Source organism: Crotalus tigris, unplaced genomic scaffold, assembly GCF_016545835.1.
Source record: "Crotalus tigris isolate CLP2741 ecotype Arizona unplaced genomic scaffold, ASM1654583v1 scf7180000017568.12009008, whole genome shotgun sequence".
NCBI classification, from domain to species: Eukaryota; Metazoa; Chordata; class Lepidosauria; order Squamata; family Viperidae; genus Crotalus; species Crotalus tigris.
In genome coordinates, this window is record NW_024096478.1 from 10,360,691 (window position 1) to 10,373,454 (window position 12,764).

At 38.5% G+C, this 12,764-nt stretch overlaps 1 protein-coding gene across 6 annotated transcripts in view; it reads right to left on the reverse strand.

The window, feature by feature from the left end:
- TENM2 (teneurin transmembrane protein 2) overlaps positions 1 to 12,764 on the reverse strand; it is an 869,909-nt gene that overhangs the window by 165,501 nt on the left and 691,644 nt on the right. For all 6 annotated transcript variants that reach the window (XM_039353403.1, XM_039353419.1, XM_039353411.1 and 3 more), the window contains one exon: positions 6,034 to 6,228. In XM_039353403.1, coding sequence (XP_039209337.1) covers positions 6,034 to 6,228 — 195 coding nt within the window. The remainder of the gene's footprint in view (positions 1 to 6,033; positions 6,229 to 12,764) is intronic.

A 12,764-nucleotide genomic window follows, 5' to 3' on the forward strand; every position in this document is an offset into this window, starting at 1 on the left:
AAAGCACTGTATGTATATATATATATATATATATATATATATATATATATATATATTCAATAATGATGGTGAAAATGCGACTCCCGGGCATAATTATAAACGGAATGAATAAAGCGCGTTCACCAGGAGAGTTTAAAGTTAAAATACTTTAATTAAAGTATATAAAACAGATAAAAAACACGATCACCAGGAGAATGTAGGTATAAAAAATATACTTTACTAAAAACGCCAAGCTTTCATTGGGGAGGCTCCCAACATCATCAAGGCTGAGAAGCCAGTAAACCACGATGACTTAAATGCGTTTGCACCCGGCTCTTGGACCGCGTCACTGGTCCTGGCCGGTCAATCTGTATTCTAGATGTTTCCTTGTTACTCTCCATGCATTCACTTGCATCACTCCCCCAAATCACTCCTTTTTTTGTTTTATTATTAACCCTTTCTTCCTCCTTTCTTTCAATGCCATTAGTTCCCCTCCCATTCTCCTTTCCGTTACATGCTTTGGGGGTGTCTAATTCCCTTCTACCAGTGTTACAACTCCCATTAGAATCACAATTATAACCATACATTTCTATAGGTTGTGAGTCGATGTTTTCTCTCTGTTTCGTGTCCTTATCTCTTACTCCCCTGCCGTTATCAATAGCACTGGTACAGGCATTACAAGTTTGGGCACTCCCATGCTCCTTCCTTGCTCTGTCATTCTCTATCTCTACCATTTCCTGTTGTTCTAACTGTCTTCTGTATGAGCGGGTGATGGTTCCACTTCTCTCTTTATATTCCTCCCCCCTCTATGTTGTGAGTTTTCCGTTACGACTATTGTTGGTATTGCCCCTAAAGTTAGGATACAAATGAGTTTTAGGTATTTGAATCCCCACGCTCTCTCCCTCCCTTCTTGTGTTCACAACCCTCAGTTGCCGATGATCATCTTTTTTGTTTGAAGAGAGTTTGGGATGTTCGTTCGGGGGGGGGTCACCGGTGGAGACGCTCTTCACCTGCAATGGATCTGAAAGAAGGAACGTCTCCCCCCCTTTCTTGATGCGTACGATTGTCTGTGTAGCTCTCCCTTTCCTCTCCCCCCCTTTTTTCGTACGGACCTCGTCGTTGTTTTCCATGGCATCAGGTTGCAAGATCCTGATGCTAGGTCTCTTGGATATTCCATTACCATCTTCATACTTTAAAAGTGGGGGTGCCTTGAAGTGGTGCTGGGGGGGACCAGGTCTTCCATCGGCAAGCGCTTGTGTATGTTCGGGGATGGTAGATTCCCTATTTGTCTGTCAGGATGTGGTTGATGTTGACCCGGCGTTATGGTGGTACTCATAATATGTCGGGGGTTGGCTGAGACATTGTGTACCTGCTCAGAATGGGGGTCAGGTACTTCGTCACAATTACAGTCACATAAGCGCTGATTGAACCGGCTGTGGTGGTTGGGATGGTGATTGTAATCCCATTTCCTCAGTGCTTGTAGTGCTGGGTGTAAATCAATGTAGTGATTGATCGAGTCATTATTGGAGTACCATGCCTCCTTCAATAGCTGGCCTCCTTTAGTGGCATCCTCAGAAACTATATGTATGTTCTCAAATTCAAATGAGTGGCCATGTTGTGCCATGTGCATCCATAATTGAGAATGCTGATCGCCCCTTCTTATAGCTAACTTGTGCTCATGTATGCATGTTTTTAGATGCTTCGCTGTTTCTCCCACATAGTTGCCACCACAGTTCTTGCAGTTGATCTTATAAATTACTGCTGATTTGTCCATGGCAGGGAGTGGATCTTTGGGGCACATCACTTTAGACCGTAGTGTCTGATCTGGTTCGTGAGCCACTTCTATCCCATGGGGGGCCAGCAATCTAGCTGTTGCCTCTGAGACATTATTAATATATGGTAGAGAGATCCGTGTCTTTTTTTGTTGTGATGGTTCTTCTCTTCTCTGACTGCCCCGGAGGTGAAATGTAGTGCCATGTTGTCTGATAAATCTCCGGGGATACCCATTACATTGGCAAATTCGGAAGAGATGTTTTCTTTCTTCCTTTTTAAATTTCTCAGTGCTGCAGTGCGAGTCCACGCGCTTAAACAATGTTTTAATGCAGCTAGCTTTATGGGACACCGGATGGTTGCTCCTATAGTGGAGGATTTTGTCCGTGTGGGTGGATTTACGGAACACTCCTGTATGTAACGACCCATCCAGTTGATGATAGATTGCTACATCCAGGAAGGCCAAACGGCCTTGTTTTTCTTCCTCCACTGTAAATTGAATGTCGGAGCAGATTGAATTGAGTGTTTCCATAAAGGTAGCTACATGTTGTTTTTTAACAACTGCAAACGTGTCGTCCACGTACCGAACCCAAAATTTGGGTTGGTATAAGGCCATAGCCCTATGTTCTAATTGTTGGAGCACTATTTCAGCTATGATACTAGAAATGGGGGAGCCCATAGGAGTCCCTTTCACTTGTTCGAAGATGGTACCCTGGAAGGTGAAGTAGGTGGTAAGACATATTCTCACTAATTGTAGGAGGTCATCCGTTTGCAGGGAGTCTTGATGGTGGCTCCCTTCAGTATTCCTCAAGCATTCTCCCAGGGCCGAAATGGCCAGGTCTTGAGGGATGGAGGTGAAGAGGGAGGTAACATCAAACGATACCATCCTCTCATCATCCTCCACCCTTAGGATCTTAATTTTGCTTAGGAATTCCTCAGCGGATTTGATCATTGTGGGGCTATCCTCCACAAGGTGGCATAAGCGAGTGCTAAGCCACTTCGCTAACCCTGATGTAGGGGTGCCCATGAATGACACAATGGGGCGAAGGGGGGTGCTTTCCTTGTGGATTTTTAGGAGTGCCTTCCTTGTGGATTTTTGGGAGCCCATAAAACCTCACAAGCGCCGTATCACGTGGGCACACTTTCCTTAGGGTATCATCTCTGATTCTCTTACTGCGCTTAAGTTTGTCAAGCAGTTTATTGATTTTATTTCTAAGTGTGACTGACACGAAACAAAGAGAAAACATCGACTCACAACCTATAGAAATGTATGGTTATAATTGTGATTCTAATGGGAGTTGTAACACTGGTAGAGAATTAGACACCCCCAAAGCATGTAACGGAAAGGAGAATGGGAGGGGAACTAATGGCATTGAAAGAAAGGAGGAAGAAAGGGTTAACAATAAAACAAAAAAAGGAGTGATTTGGGGGAGTGATGCAAGTGAATGCATGGAGAGTAACAAGGAAACATCTAGAATACAGATTGACCGGCCAGGACCAGTGACGCGGTCCAAGAGCCGGGTGCAAATGTCAGCCAAACCCATTTAAGTCATCATTGTTTACTGGCTTCTCAGCCCTGATGATGTTGGGAGCCTCCCCAACAAAAGCTTGGCGTTTTTAGTAAAGCATATTTTTTATACCTATATTCTCCTGATGATCGTGTTTTTTATCTGTTTTATAAATATGCCCAGGAGTCGTGTTTTTATGGATATATATATATATATATATATATATATATATATATATATATTCTGAGGTGTTTGTATGTAGGTCTTTGGTTATTCGGGTTCTTTGGTTATTCGATATTTCATCGAAACGTCACCAAGACACTTCCAATTTGATGCGGGAGAAAACCCGAATAACCAAAAACCTATACATATGTGTGTGTGTGTGTGTGTGTGTGTGTGTGTGTGTGTGTGTGTGTGAATAATGTCATTAAAAATATGATTCCTGGATATATTCATACTGAAAAAATGAACCAAACCTGAACACCAGGAAAAATTTAAACCAGAAAAGTTTAATAAATAACCAAGCTTTCGTCAGAAACTACCGACATCATCAGGGTTTAACGCCAGTCAATGGGAGTGCCCTTTATAGGGTGCAGACATTGACCAATCTTATAAAGGCATTCCCATTGACTGGCGTTAAACCCTGATGATGTCGGTAGTTTCCGACAAAAGCTTGGTTATTTATTAAACTTTTCTGGTTTAAATTTTTCCTGGTGTTCAGGTTTGGTTCATTTTTTCAGTATATATGTATGTATGTATGTGTGTGTGTGTACACACACACACACACACACACACACACTGAAAGCACACAATTATTTACTTATTAAATCAAGGTTTAAAACATCTCTGATAATTAGACATTTACACTACCTTATGCATAGTAAATATGTCTGGCTTTTTTAGAAATGATTTTGTATTTTTAATATTCATTGTTTTATATATTTATATTTTTATTTAATTGCTTATGCTGCCCAGAGTCTTTTTGTGATGCGGATGGCCATATAAATTTGATAAATAAATAGGTCAAGTAGATAAAATACTGGAGGAGGTTTGGGAAAATTCTGGTTTAAATCTTCCCCTAGAATTCCATATTCAGGATAGCTTTCAATCTAACATTATATTTCAGTCCAACCTTCTTCAAATGGGTAAGCCTCATGTAATTCTCTTGAACTCTGTGAGAAAAGGTAGGATATGATGCAATCCAATGAATGAATGAATATTGGAAGTGACATTGAAAATAATTATGAGAGATTAACCTGAATAGGAAAACAGTAAACTTCCTTTCCTTCATTCCTGTTTGAGATATCATCAGATATACATTGGATGCTGGATACCAATAATACCATTTAAATAGAGACAGACACATTGCTTGCTTTAAGGATAGGACATTTTGCTTGAACACTAAATCACACTTCTCTGAAGTCAACCATAGAACATAGGATATAGAATAATAGGGTTGCTGCAGCACACTTCTGACTCATACTTTAGTGATAATCTATAAGGACACTTAGATCCCTCTCATAGTTAGTACTGCTGAGCCAGGCACAACCTATTCTATACGTCTGCATTTGGTTATTTGTTGCCTATGTGTAGGACCTTACTTTTCTCATTACTGAATTGCATTTTGTTGGATAGGGCCCAGTGCTGAAGTCTATCAAGATCCTTCTGAATTTCAAATCTATCTTCTAAGTGTTAGCTATTCTGGCCAGCTTGGTGTTGTCTGCAAATTTGATGACTTCCCTTTCTATCCATTCATCTAAATCATTTATGAAGATGTTGAAGAGTACTGGGCCTAAGTCAGAACCTTGGAGCAGCCCACTACATGGTTTCCTCCAAGTTCCATTTTGGGCTACCTACAGAGTGATGTTGGTCAGCCAGTTACAAATCCATGGTATGGTCTATTCCACATTGATCTCTTACCGAGTCTAACTAAGCTATGCTTACAGCATTTTTCTTATCCACTAATCTATTTTTGACAAACTCATGCTGGCTTCTAACAATTCCTTGTTCTAGAGAAGTTTCCATTTTAAGCATCACAGGGGACAAAAATTAATTGTAAGCAAAACCACACAAAATATCCCATTCCTGGTCACATTTGGTCATTTCAATTTAGTTAAAACTTTTCGCTTTCCTATTTCTGGCACTCCTTCACACCTTTTGCAGAAAACTTTAGCTACTTAAATGTTCAATACAAAGTGCTTTTTAAGAATTCATTAAATTGCCTTCCTTTCTGTATACCATTTACTTTCCTTTAATTCAATGTGATTGCATGTAACAAGAATAATTTACTCTACATGGGGTCTCTAAGTGACATGGATACCTGTAGTCTTTCAAATCTGGGTCCTCTTTTTCTGAATTAATTATGACTGAAGTGTTTGCTTTTATAGGTTTCCAATTATGCCATTCTGTATACCCTCTTTTTTATTTGTTTTGTTCTGCATTTTGCACTTTAAAAATGCTCAGTCAATAAAATCCATACCCCCAAAGAAAAGAAAAGATAGACCAGACCCCATAACAAAAGAATTACTCAGGTTTACCTGTGGTGTGTTATTTTGCAATGGCTGAAATTATTAAGATCCTTAAGTACATGGAAAGAAAGAAGCATAACTACAAATCACATCAACCAGTAACACAGAGGATGCTGAAATCTTGAACTTCTGCTTCAGAATTATTACACTGGTTGTGTATCAGAGCATTATGGAATTTTTCCTTTTGTCCTCTCACCCTCTTTACTCAATACAAGGTGAACAAATGTAGTTTGTATAGCAGCATTTACCTTCCTCACAGTTTTCGCCTTTGTATCCTACAGAGCAAACACAGTTCCCTTCAATGCAAGAACCATGGCCTCCGCATGATGGATCAATACACTGGCTGATGGGTATGTCACACTCTGGCCCTTTCCAGCCACTGTAGCACAAACAGGCTCCTTTGGTGTATTGTCCATTGCCACTACACAGAACTGGACACGCAGCTGGATAATTGAATGGAAAAAAGGAAACAAAACAACATGTCAATAACAAACTTGTGTAAGGGTATCTGACTTTACTAGCAAGAAACAGACTTTAAAAGGTGTTTGAATTAAAAAAAAAGGCAATACATGCTATTCTGAGTTACCATTTTAGGTAATTTAGGCTTTAGGTATCTAGAGATGCAAAAGATTTTTGCTGAAGCATCTTCATCTTGATAAAAATAGAATCTCCATTGTAGGGTTTGAATCAAACTTTTATATTGCCAGCATTATTTCAATAAATGCAACCATTTTCACAGTTGCCATAATTTATCATTTTTGAAATCAATTACATTAACAAATCACTATATGAAACAATATATGATTGGGGCTATTGAAAATCACAGCATTATCCTTGCAGATAAATTTTTCTAAGTAATTTTGATGTCACAACATTAAATATAAATATTATTTTAAGTATTAATAATACCAACATGAATAATTTCTTAAGATGGAGTAAATTCTAAGGCAAAATAATGTTATTAGATGCTATAGTAGTGAGTCACACCTTGACAAATTAGAATAAAACAAGCAAAGCTTCATTTACAGACTTTCTTTTCACAACCTCACATTTTGCTCAGAGAAACTTTGATATAGTTTCCATGATTTAAAAATAAACTCATATCAAGTTCTTAAAAACCCAACTTTGCCCAGGCATATGGGTCTTCATTGATTATGGCTCTTGAAATGATGCTTTTTTTTTTTTTTTAGTGGAACTAGCTGGAATGTTAGACAGTTCACAACTATTATACCATGCAGTACATTTTCCATTCAAATATGATTGAACCTGCTTATAATACAATATATTATTAAGTATTTTTATGTCTTCATATCAATGTTGATGCTTGGACAATTCCCTGCATTTTTCAGGCAAGATTTCAGAAGAGGTTTGCCTTGCTTATTTCCTAGAGCTAAGAGAGTGTGACTGGCCCAAGGTAACCTAGCTGATTTTGTACCTAAGACGAGACTAGAACTTACAGATTCTGGTGCCTTAATCACTACACCAAACTGTGTTCTATAATATAATTATCATAAAGTATATCCTTGGTTGATCTCCAAAAACTAAACTAGCTAGGTATTTGGATGGGAGACCAGCAAAAAAATCTCAGATCTAAATTATTTAAGAAGAAAGCCAATAATTCGAAGACATAATAATAATAATAATACCAAGTTATTCTATGTGACATATTTCTATGATTCCCTAAATATGTGTATGGAATGAAAAAAAATGCCTGAACAGAATGGAAAGCATTAATAAGTTTTTCTGATTTATGCTTATAACTTCCAAAACAAAACAAACTTCCAAAATAGTGCTTTTCCTGACACTTACCATTCAGACACAAACTGTCTTTTTTTTAAATAGTTAACCAATTATATCAGTGGTTCTCAACCTTTTTAATGCCGCGACCCCCAACCGGTCGTAAGTCGAGGACTACTCAACTGGTGCAGCACCGTTTGCAGAATGGGACTTTTGGCGGGCTCAGCAGGGCAGAGACAGCCTGGACAATTCCTATTGGCTTTTGAAAGCCAATAGAATTAGACTCTATTCAAGAGAGTCTATTCTATTGGCTTTCAAAAGCCAATAGAATAAAAGGGAGTAGCACAGCTAAGGAAAAGGGGAAAAAAATGGCGGACTGCGTTGTTTGGCGACCCCCGTGAAATGGTCGTTCGACCCCAAATGGGGTCCCGACCCACAGGTTGAGAACCACTGAATTATATTATCATGTTATTAGTCTTCTTTTAAAAAAAAACAAACCCTCTCCTGATTCAAAAAATGATGGCATCAGAACAGCACCACTATTACATTTTCTGATAGGAGCATATTTGGTTAGCAGTTGCTGCCATGATGAGGATTGCAAGATGTATTGTAAGAACAGCCAACTAGTCCTGTCCAACTAGGCAAAGAACAAGCAGGATAAATAAATATTTATTAATTCTTACTTCTGCACACAAAAGTCTAAATGTGTGTATGCGATGGGAAGATGGACTCTACTTATTCCTGGGATGCAAATTCTCATGTGCCTGTCTTGGAACTAAAAGACTATGAAGGAAAAAGTTCATTATTTTACAGACCACTGGGAAGGACAGTATAGACTGACATGCAATAAATCTATTGTCAGTACTCTTCAAGCTGACCCTCTGAGAATCCTTCTTCAAGAGGATAATTAATTCTGCATCTCCAATAAGTCAGACTAGATCATTCCTTTAATAGGAATTAAACGGCTGCTCATATAATATTGGATATGTTTTCCCTAAGGAAAGAAATATTAGATAGTGTTTCCTAATCTCTATTTTTCCTACTTTGATATTGCTTTTTCTTAAGATTTGGACATCTAATCACAGTTTGCAGCATAACAGAGCATAAAATAGAGCATATCCTTTCTTTGCTTAGGCCTTACAAAGACAAATTCCTTGAAGGATGATAATTTTTCAACCCTTCACGTTCTTTTGAAGAGGACTGCCTGTCTAACTTGCCCTTTATTGTTACAGATAGTAGGATATGTACAATACATGAATAATCAGCCAAATAAAGCCAAATAGTATGACAAATAACAAGGCAATAAACAATAGTGTTGTAATTGCCACTAGAGAACAACATAGCTAATAGACTTACTTTAATTAAAGTTTTTAGGCAATAGACTTACTTTAATTAAAGTTTTTAGGCAAATAGAGAAAGTTTACCTGGTATTGTAAAACTAATGGAAAAAGACAATAATCCTTCATTGAGATTTTTTAAAGAAACGGTCCTTTACCTTATAAACTATTTCCCATAAGAAGGGTTATTTTTGTTTTTGATTCTGATTAGTCAGACTTGACTCCTGATAACTGCCTGGGCAAGTCCCTGCAGTTTTCTTGGAAAGATTTCAGAAATGATTTGCTATTGCCTACTTCCTCGCGCCAGGGGTATCAAACTGCAGGCCCATGGGCCGTTTGCCTCATACAGAGGCTATGCCCATACCAGCTCCAACAATGCAAAAAAAGTCAGGATATGTCGCAACACATCACATGACGTGGTGAGTGACACCGTGTTAGTGCTGACAAAGACTGATTGGCTCAAGGTCATCTAAGACAGGATTAGAATTCACACTCCCAGTTTCTAGCCTGATATCTTAACCACAACACCAAATTGGCTGTCTATAAGGGTGTGTGGAATTAAACCTCCACGAACTTCTTAAAATAAGATACAGACCTATTTCAAATAATTGGTTGCTAAGATTGTTGAGGTTTATATGGCAGCAAGTAGGACATCCAAATGAATACAATGTATTTTAATCAACATAGATGACAAGCATATTTGACACAACTGAATCTTTCAGAATCTTAAAGAATAGCCATACATCCTGACAATCCAACTGGGTCATTAGTATAGTTTCCCAAACCAAGCTTCTCCACCCAATCCTGAAATGGCTGTAGCTGGACTTCATGTGACAAAGATGAACTAAGTAGACAGAAAACACAACAACCAGAACATCAAAACACTGGATGAAACCATTTAGATCACTGAATACAATTCTATTTCTCGGTGTAAAGTTCAGTATAAAGCATCCAGGGAATGACTATCTAGCCCCCACCTGAATACATTTATTTGAGGGAAACCCATAATGTATTTAGATAATTGGTGCATTGTAGAACTTCTCTAATTATTCAAGAATTTTTCGTAGCAGTCTGTCTTATATATTTATTGAGGCATTACAAAAAAAATCCTAAATATTTAACATTGAACTGTGAGTTCTCTTATCTCTTGTAGTAACACTTATTTTTTTATGCTATCCATCAATTTTCTGCAGAATGATGTACTGTATATTATCTTACATCCCTGATTTTGGGAACAAGGGCTCAAAGATCTCGTCATTCCAATGAGAGTTGGAGTAGAAATACAATATCTGAAAAGTTTACTCTCCTGTGCTATCAAACTACACATTAGCAGGCAAGGCAGAGAATCACAGGACAAAAAACTCATCAGGTGTGTCAAATCCCTAATATTCAAAAACCATGTGGGGAAAGCAGCACACGCTGACTTAAGCACTAAAGTATGGATGCTTTAATTAATCCAGGGTGAATTTAATTGCTTTAGTTAAGTGGAAATTGGGTTAAAAATGATGCAGAGCATGCTGGGGTGTCTTAAAAATCATGACATATGAGTTGGATGAATCGATAAATTAAAACTGCACAGATGTTTTAATTAAACCCAAAGAAGTTAACAAAGATCACCAGAGACTTTTAAGCCTATGATTAATTCAATTCTTTTTAAATACCTGGAGAGATATGAGGATGCCTCCATTTTGAGCATTATAAAAATTCCCAATCAATAAGCTCTTAAGCTGCCCTGAATATTTTTTAAATGTCAGAAGATAGTTCATTGGGTATAAGACCTTCCAGTACAAACAGGACAGAAGTAATTTGGACAAATCAGTTAACTACAATAATATCAACCTAAAAGAGAAGTCGTAATCTTGTGTAGAATATCATTACTTATATAATGAGTGTCTATTATTCCTGAATGCTTATCAGCTTGTTTGTTTGACTTAAATCTAAATGTTACAGGGTAGCTGTTATGCATGAAGGTAGCAAAGTGACAGCATTTCTTTTTACTTTTGTATGGCAGTTATGACTGAGTTATAACCTTAAGATATATGCAATCTTTTTCTCCTACAATTTGAACCATATGATATGGAAAGTATCATGCAACATTAAGCAAAGGGAAATGTAAACTTCCAGAACATAGTGGAGATAAGGCTTCTGTACTGTACAGTTGTTTTTAATAAGTCACAGTTTAGAGGTGAGTTGCACTGGTTAAATAGAGTGATGTGATTCTTCAATTAGATTCTTTTGTCTTTGTCCGTTTTTCCCATAGATACCCCTGGTAGCTTCAGTTGCCTTAGCCTGACTTAGTAGCATGGCACAGAACGGTTTCTAAGCTTGCCTCAGCTCTAGGCTCTGATGTAACAAGCATCTCCTTTGCACTGTGCTGCTGGGCCATGATGGGGTTTCCTAGAAAGCCCTTTGCAGCACGAAGCCCAGCCCCACCCTGACCCAGCAGCACAATGCAGAGGCAATTTTTGTGTTGCAAAAGACTTCCCAAGGAACCCCCAACAGCACAGGAAAAAGGAGCTTTTTCATGGTGCAAATGTTTTTTGTGAGGGCATATGCAAAGGGATGGCTTTTTTGCACTATGAAGGGTTTCCCAGGAAGCCCCAATGCGTGGCACAAAGGTTTTTTTAGTTTTGCAGTGTAAAAGATTTCTATGAAGAACTGGGCTTACTACTTCAAAGGCCTTCTTGTGAAGTCCTTTGAAGAAGTCCTTTGCAACATGAAGCCCAGCCAGGTCCAGCAGTTCAGTGCAAAGCTGCAGCCACCCAAACCCCAGGTCCCAATCACAATTTCCCTTGCCACCCTGCACCGTGACACCCCTGTTGTCCTGCACTCTGCTGTGCAATCTGACCTTCACTATCTTTTTTCTTTCTCTGCTGATGTAACATTCCTGCCCTGGCCTTTCACGCGGAAAACATGTGAGACCTTCTTCTCCAAGTCTTGAAAGAAAACCACAGTATGTGACCTTGGGAAGAAAGCCTTCTATGGCCAGCAGCTGCCTCAGGGAGGACCATGCCAGACCTGTTTCATCAGTAGCAGGAGGAAAAAGACAGTGAAGATCAGCTAGACATGTCAGCAGCTATGAAGTGTAGGGAGTTCAAGGGATATAGATAGGGGGAGATAAATGGGGGAGGGAGCTGCACCACCCCTGCAGTCATAAGTGCAAATGATTGCCAAGTGCCTAAATTTTGATCATGTGAACATGGAGCTGCTGCAATGGTCCTTCAGGCACAAATTGTTTATTCAAAACTGACATAATTTGAAATTATGAAAGTAAGTTTGAAGGACAATTGGCTGCAGGAGTAATATCACCAACAGGAGAAGAGTTGTTGGTTGAATCTATGCAACAGTGTTTGGAGATAAGAGAAGATCCAAGGGAACAGAGAATGACTCATGCAGTCCATAAACACAGAGAAAAAGAACAACAAAAGGTAGATGCTGGAATTACAACACAGGCGGCTACCTCTAAATCAGTGGGAGGAACAAGACCGAAAAGGTCATCAACTGCAGATTTAGATGCAGTGTTCCAAAGGCTTCAAGCCACTAGAGATGGTAAAGTTCCTGACATGAAATATTAATGGCTTGAATTCACCACAGAAAAGAAAGAAAGTATTTTACTACTTGAAACAACATAAGAATGATGTTATATGTTTTCAAGAAACTCATATTGCTTTAAAAATATTTGATGAAAAATATTTGATTAATTCCCAGCTGGGAGTACACTTTACAGCCTCTGCTCCGCAGAAAAAAGCAGGAATAGTCATTTATGTGAGGAAAGACTTTTTACTGAAGTTAATTGATTCTGATTCACAAGGAAGATACGTTATTATTGAATTATTATTAAATGGCAAGAGAAGTCTTGTCATTGGACTATATGCTCCTAATCAGCAACAAAAATATTTTTATAA